Source organism: Eumetopias jubatus, unplaced genomic scaffold, assembly GCF_037043125.1.
Source record: "Eumetopias jubatus isolate StellerSeaLion01/CBP00866 unplaced genomic scaffold, mEumJub1_p1.0 scaffold_12, whole genome shotgun sequence".
Classification (NCBI taxonomy): Eukaryota; Metazoa; Chordata; class Mammalia; order Carnivora; family Otariidae; genus Eumetopias; species Eumetopias jubatus.
The window spans coordinates 546,558-559,763 of record NW_028274818.1 but is presented as its reverse complement, the minus strand read 5'-3'; the positions used below and the strand labels follow the sequence as shown (position 1 = coordinate 559,763).

The following is a 13,206-nucleotide window of genomic DNA, read 5'->3' as shown; positions in this document are numbered from 1 at the left end:
AAACACATGAGAAGTGCTGGGAGACCAAGGGAACAGTGCAGGAACAAATACTGGTTTCAACACAGGAGTGCCCCTGACCATCTTTTGAAAACCAGCTACTTGAAAAAATAGCCAGAGAAATTTTACGGAAAAAAATAAATAACAAGTATTTATTGAGTATCTACTATGTGTCCAGTATTTCAGGAAATACAAAAGCAGTATGACTTGCTTGCTGCCCTCAGGGAGCTTACAATCTAAGTTGAAAAAACAATTCAGACACTCTGAAGCTGGACTGGGTAAGTAAGGCTCGCTCGCTACCCGTAACAGAACTACTAATTCCCCTGGATGCTTTGTAGAAATGACCCCAGTATCCCCTTCTCCATATACTCGACTCTAATTGTAAGAAGAGTACTTGCCAGGGAGGACACATTTAGCAAAGAGGGGCTTCAAAAATCAGAAACAAAACAGTGCATTTTAAGGTCTTTCATCGTTAGTTCCGGGCCAGCAATACTTGCTGTTCACAACGGAAATAATCACTGGCACCGTCTACTCTTTTAAGGACAATGGTGTAGGATCTCAAAGCAGTTTTGCCAAGCCATACATAACTAACGCGTTTCCGTCCCCCAGCAAGGCTGGTTGGCACTGACCCCCATCACCTCCCGGCAAGTCACATCACACATCCCCCAAGCAGGACATGGGCGGTGAAAGGTGGATGGAGAGGACACAAAAAAAGCACTTCTCCACCTAACACTCAGGGACAGTCAAAGGCGAAAACGGTAACAATGACAACAAAAAAGGCCTGTTCCTGGGTGGTTTTCCTTCCACAACATCCTACACCAGAGGTGGCTACGTTTCAAGAACGGTGGAGGAGCGGGCTCCTGTTTGTGACATCAGTTTACAAAGCAATTTAGGGATGGTCCACAAAGTGAAGGGTCGGAAGAAATTCCGAATTCTTGTCCTATTACGAGAAGAGGGAACAGACACCCCAGGGCCCTAGTGACGTCCCTTGGGCGTAATACACGCTACGGGGGTCTCCCCGCGCAGCTCCCAAATAGCATCCCAACTGTCTGGGGTGTACCCGAAACTACAGCACGGACAACAGCGAGCCAACGACAGCAGCCGCGAACGCACTCCCAGAGCCGGGGCGCTGAGAGAGAAGCAAGGGCAACCAGAGGCGCTGACAAAGAGGCTGCAAACGGAGAGGGGACGCAAGCCCACGCGTGGAGGATGGGGAGGCGCACCCCGCTCCGCGCCACCTCGGGAGCCCCCGGGGCCCATCGCCTCCTCGCCTCCCACCCGGAACAAATTCACCCTCCGCACTCCAAACTGAGGGCCACATGGGGGAGTTTGGGGCAGCTCCACCCCACCGCCCTCCCCCCCCCCCCGCCACCCCGAAACCAGGCCGGATCCGGACCCGAGGAGGCCCGCAGCGGGCCGGGAAGGGAGGAGGCCCCCTCGCCGTCTTCACAGGCAGCCGCCAGGGCAGAGCGGGCCCTACCTCAGGCGGGGCCCAGGCCGCGCTCGCTCGCCCTCTTCCTCGCGCTCCCTGCTCAGGCTCTAGCCGCATGCCCCCCCCCCTCCGGCTGCCCAAGCCCCGCCCCGGCCACGCTCCCAAATCGAGGCCCCGGCTCCGGCGCGGCCCACTAGGCCGCAAATCCGACCATAAACAAAACCCCCGGCGGCCGACTCGAGGGGGGGCGCCGGGCTCGCACGACCGGGAAGGGTGTCCAGTGGGGGGGACGCACGGGGCGGGGGGCCTGTGGGGGGGGCCGGCGGGGTGGGGGAGAAGGGAGGGAGGGGAGAGGGAGACCGCGGATTTAAAGGGGCCGCGGACAATACCCGGCCCCGCCGCGCTGCCGCTGCCGCCGCCGCTGCCGCCAACGCCGCTGCGCTCCCAACTTTACCTCAGTCTCCTCCACACTGACACCCCGGGCCGCGCCGCCCCTGTCACGTGACGTGAGGTTCCCTCCTCCCCACCCCCTCCCTCCTTTCCTCTCTCGCGCTCGCTCTCGCGCCTTCCCCCTCCCACTTGCCTGCCTGCGTCCCCCGGCACGTGACGCGAAAAGGGGCGCGCCCGCAAGCGTGCGCGCACCGCTCCGCCACGAGCCGCTGCGCTGCGGCCCCGCGCGTCCGCCCCGCCTCCGCCGCGTGACGCACGGGCGGCCTCCGCTTCCTGTTCCTGCGTCGTTCGGCGCCTCGGCGCGCGCAGCCCGCGGGGCCGGTGCGGCCCTGGGTCACGTGCTGGGGGGTAGCGGGAAGGCGACGTTCTTCTTTCCGGGGTTCCCGTCCGCCATGTTTTCAGGCCGGGTCAGCCTGGGTCTTTCCTCGTGAGGAAATGGCCGGGGGGTTTCGGGGACCCCAGGCGCCGGTGCCTCGGCGGAGCCCGGGCTGACGCGGCAGGGCGGCGGGGTGACCCGCAGCAGTTGTGCGCGGGGCGGGGAGGCCATGGCGTCCGGCAGTAACTGGTTGTCCGGGGTGAATGTCGTGCTGGTGATGGCCTACGGGAGCCTGGTGAGGAGACCCCCCCCCCCCCCCCGTCCTGCCGTCGCGTCCGACCCAGGAGAGGCCCTTGTCGTGGGCGCGCCCCCGTCCTCGGCCTCCACCGCGCACCTGCGCCTGCTCTGGGCCTGGACCCCTGCCTCTGCCCCGGGAGTGCCCGGGGAGCGGAGCCGCCGCCGCGGCCGCCGCGCCCTGCCCGCCGCACCGCGGCCCGGTCCCCGCGGCCCGCCGGGCCCGGCTCTGCGCCAGCTGTACCCGAGGCACCCCTGGGGGCCGCGTGCGGGCGCCGGCAGCGGCGGCGTGCGCTTTTCCTTTAAGTGGTCTTTTGTGTTAAAGAGCGCCTCTCTCGTATCTCTCGGACACAGGTGTTTGTGCTGCTCTTTATTTTTGTGAAGAGGCAAATCATGCGCTTCGCGATGAAATCCCGAAGGGGACCTCACGTCCCTGTGGGACACAACGCCCCCAAGGTAGGCCTCCGGGGCGCGAGGGGGGCCCGAGGGCGGCGCCTCGCCGTTGGGCTGGCGTGGGGGGCGGAAGGCCCGGCGCAGGCCCCGGTCCGTGCCGCCCGCCGCGCGCGCGCTCCCCGGGAACGTCCGCGTTTGCAGCTGCGGCGGGGAGGACCCGGATTGCGGCGGCCCAGCCTGCGTGAGAGTTCCCGGCTCGGCGCTGTGTGTGCCGCTCAGGCTTTGCTGCGGGCCGGGGCCAGGGCCTTCCCCAGCCCCAGAGCAGTGCGAAGGGCTGCCTGCGCGGAGCTTGAGATCCGCGGGGGCCTCCGCCAGCGTTAGTCCCACCGTCCGGGGGACGGACTGACCCCGGCACGCGGGCCGCGAGCGCCGGGTGGCCCTTCCGTCCGAGCTTTCTCCTCGGGCGACTGCCTGCCTCCCCCGGGCTTCCACACACCTACCCCGCTCCCGCTCGCTCTCGCGCGCTCTCCGACACATAAATAAAATCTTAAAACAGGTTTTTTTTCCGTCTTTCCCAAATTCCGTACGTGCGGGAGGGAGCCCCGCGGGTGCATGTCTGGCTGCCTTCGTGGCGTGTCCGCGTCGGACAGGCATCGGAGACGAGCCCGTGTAGGCCGAAGTCTCGGTGCCCCCAGCGGCCCCACCGGCTTGCACGGCTGTCGGCGATCCCGGCGCGCAGCCGGCATCCGGCGGCAGGGGCTAGAGGTCCAGCGTTGACGCGTGCGGCTGCTGTGCTACGGAGTGCCCTCCTCCGGGCTTCTCTTGCCTGTAGCTGTCTGCTCTTTAGAGCTTAGCTCACGTGCTACTCCTCCCCAGAGGAGAATGTCTATTACCTCTTTTAAAGTAGGTGCTCTTTTTTATTTTCTCACAGCGTCCTGGTATTTTTCTGGATACCGTTTACCACCAATTTTCTTTTATTCCGTCGATTTGTTTAATGTCCAGCTTCCACTAGACTGTAAGCCTCAAGAATGCAGGCTCTGTGCCAGTTCTCTTTACCACGGTAAAGCCAGGGCCTGCATACAGCAGGTACCCAGTAATTTGCTGTTGAACGACAAGCAGGCTCGTGGGAGAATTAGGGCTACCACGCGGTTCCCTCAAGTCCTAGATCAATGTTCTTTCATCGACCAGCGCTATCAATCCTCCTTTTCTGTTGTTCTTTGCTGAGGTAGCTGATGGAAAACCTTAAGGAAGGTGTTGTGGCCTAAAACCTCGACAGAGCTTCCACGTTCCCTCAGTTCACCAAATGCCACCTGCCCTCCATCAGAGGGATATAGGGTTGGCTTCCAGCACATCATGATCCAATCAAAACTTGGATTATTTAGGAGCTCTCTGGACCAGATGAGATAAGATTCCTTCTTTGAAAAAATCCTCTCATCTGAATTCTCATTTATTGCTGCTGGAAGTGCAGATGAGTAAAACTACTTTGGAAAATAACTGGGCATTATCTAGTAAGACTGCACATGTACCTAGTCCATAGTGCAACAGTTCCACTCTTAGCGTAAAGAAATTAGTTTTTGCTGATGTTGTACCAGAAGACGTGTGTAAGAGCGTTCATTTCGGTGATTGTGATATTTCAAGAGGAAACTGTTGGTCCAAACGTCTACTCGAGAACATATAATGATATACTTGTATTCTGGAATACTATAAGGTTTAAAAGTACGCCAAGCAACGTAAATATTTGGACACAAATGAAACACTAAAGCATTTTTGAATGAAAAAGTCACAAACTTGAGTGAATTTCAAAAACGTGCTGAGTGAAAAAAAACCAGAAAGCCATTCATAAAAAAGTATCTACCATTTTGTTCCATTCCATTTATATGGAATTGTGCAACAGGCAGAACTATATCAAAAGAAAGTGCATAATTGTTGCCTGGAGCAGGGAAGGAGAGGTTGACTGCAAAGGGATATGAAGACTATTTTGAGGTGATGGAAATGTTCTCTGTCTTGGTTGTAATGGTGGTTGAGTAGGTGTATTCATTTGTCAGAACTCATCAATCCACACAAATTGGATGCATTTTATCACTTGTAAGTTCAACCTATTGTAATTAAGTATTTAAGTTTTTTTTTTAAGATTTTTTATTTATTTGACAGAGCGAGCACACAAGCAGGGGGAGCAGCAGAGGGAGAGAGAGAAGCAAGCTCCCCGCTGATCAGGGATCCCGACGTAGATCTTTATCCCAGGACCGTGGGACCATTACCTGAGCCGAAGGCAGATGCTTAACCGACTGAGCCACCCAGTCGCCCCAAGCGTTTAACATTTTAAAAGACAAGTTGCAAAGGAATTTAAAACATACTTTTCCATTTGTGTAAAGTTCAAAACCAGGCAAAGCTAAACATCTTGTTTAGATTGATAGATTGATAATGTGATAAAACTGAAGAAAAACAAGATTGTTGAACAAATTAAGATTGGGGTTTGCATTCAATCAGAGATAGGCACACAAGGCTTCAGAGTCATTGATAACGTTCTAGTTCATAAACAGGGTAGTGAATATAGATTTCATCTTAACCATTTTTAGAGTCTTTTTTTTTTTTTTTAAGATTTTATTTATTCATGAGAGACAGAAGCAGAGGGAGAAGCAGGCTCCTAAGGAGCAGGAAGCCCGATGCGGGACTCGATCCCAGGACCCTGGGATCATGACCTGAGCCGAAGGCAGACACTTAACCATCTGAGCCACCCAGGCGCCCCATCTTAACGATTTTTATAATTACTTAAAATGTATGTAACACGTATTCCACGTATAATACGTTTCACAGTGGAAGTTTCTAAAAAGTACCAAGAAGTGGCACCTGGTGGGCTCATTGAGTTAAGCCTCTAACTCTTCATCTCAGCTCAGGTCTTGATCTCGGGCTTCTGAGTTCAATCCCCACTTTGGGCCCCACGTTGGCCTCCACGTCAGGTGTAGAACCTATTTAAAACGTTACAAGAAGAAAATCTCCTGGGGCTCTGGCAACCCTCTTAGGTAAGAGAGATGAACTTGGAACTGTTAACAGTGATCTCTTCTGGATAAGTGAGGGGTGGCTTTAGTACCTTTTTTGAATTTTACACCATGGATGTGAATTATCTACTTAAAAGATTTAATGTACTCTAGAAGAAAGCTTTTAGAAGTTCTGTGGTCTACCAGGTAGGGTAGTCCCCAAGCTATTATAAATCATATACAGGCCTCTTTACAGATTTTTAGAGTATGACTTCCGGTTGCTGTCCATTTTTTCTCTCTCTGGAAGTTCTTTTTTTTTTTTTTTTTTTTAAGATTTTATTTATTTATTTGAGAGAGAGAGAGAGAAACAGCATGAGAGGGGGGAGAAGGTCAGAGGGAGAAGCAGGCTCCCCGCCGAGCCGGGAGCCTGATGTGGGACTCGATCCCAGGACTCCGGGATCATGACCCAAGCCGAAGGCAGTCGCTTAACCAACTGAGCCACCCAGGCGCCCTCTCTGGAAGTTCTTTATGACACCTAACATTTTAAACCCTGTTGAGTCAGAAATAATGATGCTGTGGAACTTGAAGAAATTCTGGTGGGTTAAAAGATCTAGCTTAGAGATGTACAGTTGAGAGAAGTTTTTAGAGAACCTAATCCCATCCTTAAATTTTTTAGTCTTACCTCGCAATTTTATCAACCATATGAGCATTTTTTCTGCTGCTTTTGTCTTGGTTGTTCACTTACTCTGCCCCATTTCCAGGTCGATAGAAAGCAGAGTATGGGTTAGTGATTGCATATTCTTTCCTCTGTGTGAACAGGACTTAAAAGAGGAGATTGATATCCGGCTATCCAGGGTTCAAGATATCAAGTATGAACCTCAGCTCCTTGCAGATGGTGATGCAAGACTGCTACAGCTAGAGACCCAGGGAAATGAGAGTACGTGGCATGCGCTTGGAGGGTACTTCAGTGAGGAATCCCACAAGTTCAGAATTCCTTTGCCCTCCGAGCTGTTAGCATAGCTGCTGGCAAAACCCACACCTGTGATTCCTCTGTTGCTGGGTATATGTCAGATGCGGGGAGGCAGTTTATTAGCTTGCTGAGGTTTGGAAAATCTGAGGGTTATGTCTACGACCAGTCTCTTTTTCAACAGATTGCTACAACTATCTATTCAGGATGAAAGCTCTGGATGCCATCCGTGCCTCTGGTAAGGGCGACTTGACAGGATATTCAGGATCCTGAAAGCTCACCTGGGGAAGAGGGAGGAACCCACTTTATAGATATATTAGAATTTGTCCTTTCTGTACGTCTCTGGCTAGGAGGAATTTCCTAGAGTTTTGAGAGTACTAGGTTATTTTGTCTAAAGAAATGATGGAGGCACATTATTTCTTCTTTAATGAGTGGGTTTTTTCTTTAGACCTTTAGTTTCATTAACTGGATGGTGGTGATTTGCTTGCTTTTCCACAAAAGACAGGTGACATCCCGCTTTTTCAGTAAAACCAAGATAAATGGTTCTTGAATTTTTTCTGTTCTATGACCATTGTCAAATATGCTTCATCTCTGCTAAAATATGGTTTATATTTTAGAGCCAGGATGAGTAAGTAGGAGTGTGAATTGGACAGAGACACTATTGTTTACCATTAGTGTAGCTTATAGCTATGTTGCCACCACCAAGTGACCACTCAGACACAGCTCTATATCTGTGGTCTTCTTCATCTGTTAGAATTTCCCCCCAATTCATTCATTGGACCCATTTCTAAATTTGGAAGATAAACTAGAAATACTGATAAACGGGAGAAGTGTTAACACTGTTATTTATTATCTCCACAGAGATACCATTTCATGCTGAAGGCAGGCATCCCCGTTCCTTAATGGGCAAGAATTTCCGCTCCTACCTGCTAGATCTTCGGAACACTAGTACTCCTTTTAAGGGTGTGCGCAAGGCCCTCATTGATACCTTGCTGGATGGCTATGAGACAGCCCGCTATGGGACGGGGGTAAGCTGGACGGCCACTTTTTCCTTCCGGGAACTAAAGGGATATCCCGGCCTGAGGGACTCTCATCCTTCCTCTTTCCTCAGGTCTTTGGCCAGAGTGAGTACCTGCGCTACCAGGAGGCCCTGAGTGAGCTGGCCACTGTGTAAGTTTGAAGGGGAATATGTTGGAGGGTCTGGTTGGAGAGTACGGTAGTGCTGCCCCACCCCACCCCCCCAGCAAGATGCCCTTCATAAGCAGCGTTAACAAAATCACGGTGGCGAGCTGTCCCTTCCTGTTGTCCCTCACATCTGAAAGCATGTGCTGCTTTACAGGCTTGCAGAGGGAGATGCCTCCTACTTCTGTGCCCCCTCTTTTTTCTTTTTTTTTTTTTAAGTCCAGGTGAGTAAAATGTCAGAAGTGGCGTAACATTTATATCAATAGAGGGAATGAAGTTTTTCAGTATAAAGATTTCTTTCTCTTCCAAGGTTTCAGTGTCCTCCTTGTACGTCTTAGTTTGATAAAAGTAACAAGTGCCATCCATTTTTATTAGCATTTATAGCATTAGGAACTCCACATGAAACTAAAGGCCTCACTGTAGTATTAGCTGTTGAGTGTGTTACTGGAATCCCGACTTTTGTCTGGCGTTGTTTTAAACATGCGCTATTAACACAGCTTCATGGTGGTGTTTATGCAAATGTTGAAAGGGTGGACAGGGGGAGCCCAAGTAGAATAAAAAGTTAGTTACTGGCCTTGAAAGAACCGCCTCTGTTTTCTGCTGTGTTGAATATGGCTCTTTCTCAAAAGATAAGGGGTATGTCTGTCCTCTCTTATCTATGTCCTTAAAAATAAACACTTTGTTCCAAAAACAAAAGGTCCAGTAAAAACGGCTTGGAATAGGAGTGAAAGTGAACAGGGAGAGGATGAGAAGGGTGCTTAGTCTGGAAGTCACTTAGGGAGCCTGTTCAAAGTACAGTTTCTTTGAAAGACAAATACCTTCTGGTTCTACTCATCTGGGGTCCCTAGAGTCATCAAATTCAGAAAGGAGACGGTGGGTGCCAGGGGCTGGAGGGTTAGGGTTTAATGGGGACAGAGCTTCAGTTTTGCAGCATGAAAAGAGCTCTGGAGATGGTGGGAATGTGAATGTACTTAACAGTGCTGGACTGTAAACATTTAAAAATGGCTGAGATGGTAAATCTTGTGTGTATCTTTCCACAGTTTTGTTAAACATTCAGTCTTTGGGGGGGCACCTAGGTGGCTCAGTCAGGTAATTACATCCGACTCTTGTTTTCGGCTTGGGTCATGATCTCAGGGTCATGAGATCGAGCCCCACGTTGGGTTCTGTGCTCAGCGGGAAGTGTGCCTGAGATTCTCTCCATCTTCCTCTGCCCTTTACCCATGTGTGTGCGCACTCGTTCTCTTTCTCTAAAATAAATCTTTATTTTTTTTTTTTAGGATTTTACTTATTTGAGAGTGTGGGGGGGGGTACGTGCGCACAAGCAGCGGGGAGGGATACAGGGAGAGGGCGAAGCAGGCTCCCGCTGAGCAGGGAGCCCGATGCGGGGCTCAAACCCAGGACCCTGGGATCATGACCTGAGCTGAAGGCAGACGCTCAACTGACTGAGCCACCCAGGTGCCCCTGCTTCGCCCTCTCCCTCTGCCTCTCCCCCTGCTTTTGTGTTCTCTCTCTCAAATAGGTAAAATCTTTTTAAAAAATAAAAAATAAAAATTCAGCCCTTCTGGGGCATCTGGCTTAGTCGGTAGAGCACACAACTCTTAATCTTGGGGCCATGAGTTCAAGCCCTACTTTGGGCATAGAGCTTACTTAAAAAATAGTGGTGCCTGTGGCTGGCTCAGTTGGAAGAGCGTGTGACTTTTTTTTTTTTTTTTTTTAAGATTGATTGATTTTAGAGAGGAAAACAGCATGAGTGGGAGGGGCAGAGGGAGAGGGAGAGAGAACCTCAAGCTGACTCCAAGCTGAGCATGGAGCCCAATGTGGGGCTCGATCCCAGGACCCCGAGATCATGACCTGAACAGAAACCGAGTCAGACGCTCAACTGACTGTGCCACCCAGGTGCCCTGAGTGCTTGACTCTTGATCTTGGGGTCGTGAGTTCAAGTTCAAGCCCCACAGTTGGTGTAGAGATTACTTAAATGAACTTAAAAAAATAATAAAATAAAAATTCACTCCTTGAATCAAAAACTAATGATGTGTGGTGATTAACATAACATAATAAAATAAAATTGAAAAAAAAAATTCAGTCCTTGATTTCTGGTTTCTAGAAAGTTTCAGTGAATCTAATGAGGATAGGCTCTGAGATCTGACAGATTTGCACCCCAGCTCCATCACTTAATAGCTTTGTGACCTCAGGCAAGGCGGCTCTCAGTTTCTGAACCTGGAAAATAGGGATGTTACCACCATATAGAGATACTGGGATATCAATATTTGATAAAACACCAAATTTAATGTCCTAACATGTCTTAAGTGCTCAATAGCTACTTCTGTTCTTATTTTTTGGTGTTCAGTTTTCAAGGGACTGTTTTTGGACTGGGAGTATGTTAGTGACATACATTTAATTCAGCAGAATTAAAACTTGGTTTTTTTTAAAGATTTTATTTATTTGACAGAGACAGCGAGAGAGGGAGCACAAGCAGGGGGAGCGGCAGAGGGAGAAGCAGACTTCCCACGGAGCAGGGAGCCCGATGGTGGGGCTTGATCCCAGGACCCCGGGATCATGACCTGAGCTGAAGGCAGATGCTTAACAACTGAGCCACCCAGGCGCCCCTAAAGTTTTCTTTATAGTGAGATGAAGAAAATGTTGAGCCAGAGGCAGGGACTCAATGGGAAAATTGGTTTCTCTGCTACTTGTAGCCTATCAGGTGGGGTTTTAGTAACTAGTTGATAAGACAGAACAAGGACAGGGATCTTGGCGGCTTTACAGGACGGGTGAGCCTTGAGTTGTGTTCTTGTGTTAGTCCTCGTTCTGTCTTGGAGCTGCCCTCTCTATTCTCCAGGGTCAAAGCACGAAGTGGGAACTCTCAGAGACAGCACCAGTCGGCAGCCAAAGACCTAACCCAGTCTCCTGAAGTCTCCCCCACAACCATCCAGGTGACATACCTCCCCTCCAGTCAGAAGAGTAAACGTGCCAAACACTTCCTTGAACTGAAGAGCTTTAAGGACAACTATAACACCCTGGAAAGCACTCTGTGACGGGCTGATGGACGCTGTCAGGCTGCTGGAGGGGTCAGCAGCCTTGGGTCATCTGGTTGGTGGGTCCAGGTCAGCTGAAATGCCACGGTGTCCGGAGCTCGTAGGGTTCATGCCTAGAGAATCATTCTCCAGCTTGTTCTTACAGCCCATTTCCGAGAATCAGGACTTTATTTTCCCTTGGTAACACTTTTTTTGGGAGTTGAATTCAGGTGTTTTTCTTAATGTTTCCATCAATGCTTCCTTAAAAATCCTCACTTGGTTTTGATTGTAATTCATCTGCCTCTTTTTTCCCCCCTTTTCCACTACAAATAATCCTAAGAGTGAGAGTTGGGGTGGCAGGGCCTGATGTCTTCCATGTCTACCCCTTTATACATAGATGAATGGGGACATTTGGGTTTGAGACAGCCTAGAAGTGATTGGTAGGACGGGCAGACACAAGCTGGTGGGGAGGTCTAGTGAGGCCATGCATGCTACATGGAACAGCTTGCTGGTGCTCCATTTAATCCAGCGTGTGTGGAAACACTAACACAACTTCCCTGACATGCAAGGATCTGCCCTTAGGCTTTCTTTCCATACTGTCTTGAATGAATGGAAAAGGGAATGTTGGCATTTGACATAATCCCATCCCCCCCACACTTCCTGGGGATGCTGTGGGACAGTGAAGAAAAGTCAGATCAATGCACTGGTCTGACATTCTAGATTATTTAATAAAATGAACAAAAAAATGATTCATTTCTTTATAGTTGCCTCTTTTTTAAAGACTTATTTGAGGGGCGCCTGGGTGGCTCAGTTGGTTAAGCGACTGCCTTCGGCTCAGGTCATGATCCTGGAGTCCCGGGATCGAGTCCCGCATCGGGCTCCCTGCTCAGCGGGGAGTCTGCTTCTCCCTCTGACCCTCTTCCCTCTCGTGCTCTCTATCTCTCATTCTCTCTCTCTCAAATAAATAAAATTAAAAAAAATCTTTAAAAAAAAAAAAAGACTTATTTGAGAGAGAACGCACATGTGCACGAGCAGGGGGAGGGGCAGAGAGAGAAGCAGACTCCCCACTGAGCTCAGAGCATGGCATGGGGCTGGATCTCATGACCCTGAGATCATGACCTGAGCCGAAATCAAGAGTCAGATGCTTAACCGACTGAGCCACCCAGGTGCCCTGCAGTTGCCTTTTAATGAAACGGGCGTAGGATATGTTCTTTGGACCCACGATCATACAGGGACCCCACAGAAGAAACCCTAAAGTTGGGACTCTGGTCCTTGCTCCTAGAATTGCCTGTGTCACTAATAGAAGGCAGGAGAACCAGGATTCGCTTCAGGTCTCCAGGGCAACAGGCCAGGTGACCAATCAAGTTCTAGGTCTGGGGTTGTTGTTGGAGGTGAATGTGTTGCTATGACTACTGAATCCTGGGTGACCGACTGGACAGAAGGGAGACCCTGCTTCTCGTCCTGAGCCTGCGTCCCGTCAGCTTGTGGACATGTCTGTGGAAAAGACGACAAAAGTCGAAGAGGTGTGCAGAGCTGGAAGGGGGCTGGGTTGGCCAGAAGCAGACCGTTTCCTGAGGGGCCCACGATGTAACTGCTCGCAGCTCCTCCTGGCATGTGTTCTTTGGTCCGTTCTGAAAGGAGTAGCGCTCTTGCCCTCACTTCCCCTAGGAAGTGCCATTCCCTGTCAAGAAGAGAGGCCCACGGGAAAGGTGCTGGGGATGGGGTGCTGGACGTCAAGGCAGACGAGCAACTTGCTTTTCTTGCAGAGTTTTCAAAGGGTCCTGGGATTTAAGAAGATGGTTGACAGGTAATTTCTGCTTCTATCCCTTCCCTTACCCCTCAGCTTGACCTTGTCACCCACGTGGCCTCCTCCCCTCCCCCCAGCCACCGCTCAGATACACTTCATCCTTGTCCGGGGCTCGGGAAGGAAACGGGTGTGCGGGGGCAGGAAGCGGCCCTTTTCAGGGACAGCCTCCCAGTGCCCACTAGGTCGTGCTACCCACACACTGCTTTTATTGTCTCTCTTCCTGTTTGAAGGAAAATCAGATCAAGTCTTTGTTCTTTTATTTTTTAAGTAGAATGCAAGTATTTATTGTATTAATCGTGATAGGTATGCGGTAAGTATTTTTTGAGTGAATGAGAAGATGAGGCTGTATGTCTCTCCTTCACCTGGGAGCTTTTTTTTTTTT

The 13,206-nt window shown here is 50.6% G+C and overlaps 2 protein-coding genes across 15 annotated transcripts in view; one reads left to right on the top strand and one right to left on the bottom strand.

Annotated features, from left to right (window-relative positions):
* UBAP2L (ubiquitin associated protein 2 like) overlaps window positions 1-1,940 on the bottom strand; it is a 40,831-nt gene extending 38,891 nt beyond the window's left edge. For 12 of the 13 annotated variants that reach the window (XM_028090074.2, XM_028090075.2, XM_028090077.2 and 9 more), the window contains exon 1: window positions 1,819-1,900. The gene's annotated coding sequence lies outside the window, so the exon portion shown is untranslated. Of the gene's footprint in view, window positions 1-1,818 lie in introns of all 13 variants that reach the window. The other variant, XM_028090068.2, reaches the window with a different exon arrangement.
* Window positions 1,941-2,225: 285 nt separating this feature from the next.
* LTAP1 (lipid transport auxiliary protein 1) lies at window positions 2,226-11,766 on the top strand. 2 transcript variants are annotated; one of them, XM_028090169.2, is made up of 7 exons: window positions 2,230-2,490; window positions 2,844-2,945; window positions 6,677-6,794; window positions 7,009-7,062; window positions 7,686-7,852; window positions 7,936-7,994; window positions 10,843-11,766. In XM_028090169.2, exons 1-7 carry the CDS (start codon window positions 2,425-2,427, stop codon window positions 11,036-11,038), a joined length of 762 nt encoding a protein of 253 aa, XP_027945970.1. In that variant the 5' UTR covers window positions 2,230-2,424; the 3' UTR covers window positions 11,039-11,766. The 2 variants fall into 2 exon arrangements, with proteins under 2 accessions (XP_027945971.1, XP_027945970.1); XM_028090170.2 differs by lacking the exon at window positions 7,009-7,062 and having other exon boundaries at window positions 2,226-2,490.
* Window positions 11,767-13,206: the final 1,440 nt, after the last annotated feature.

What these genes read in the sequence shown, in the direction of transcription:
- LTAP1 (XM_028090169.2), top strand. Translation starts at nt 2,425, where the DNA reads ATGGCGTCCGGCAGTAACTGGTTGTCCGGGGTGAATGTCGTGCTGGTG. An exon ending in AGAGACCCAGGGAAATGAGA is followed by an intron (nt 6,795 to 7,008) that starts GTACGTGGCATG and finishes CTTTTTCAACAG; the next exon opens with ATTGCTACAACTATCTATTC. An exon ending in GGATGCCATCCGTGCCTCTG is followed by an intron (nt 7,063 to 7,685) that starts GTAAGGGCGACT and finishes TTATCTCCACAG; the next exon opens with AGATACCATTTCATGCTGAA.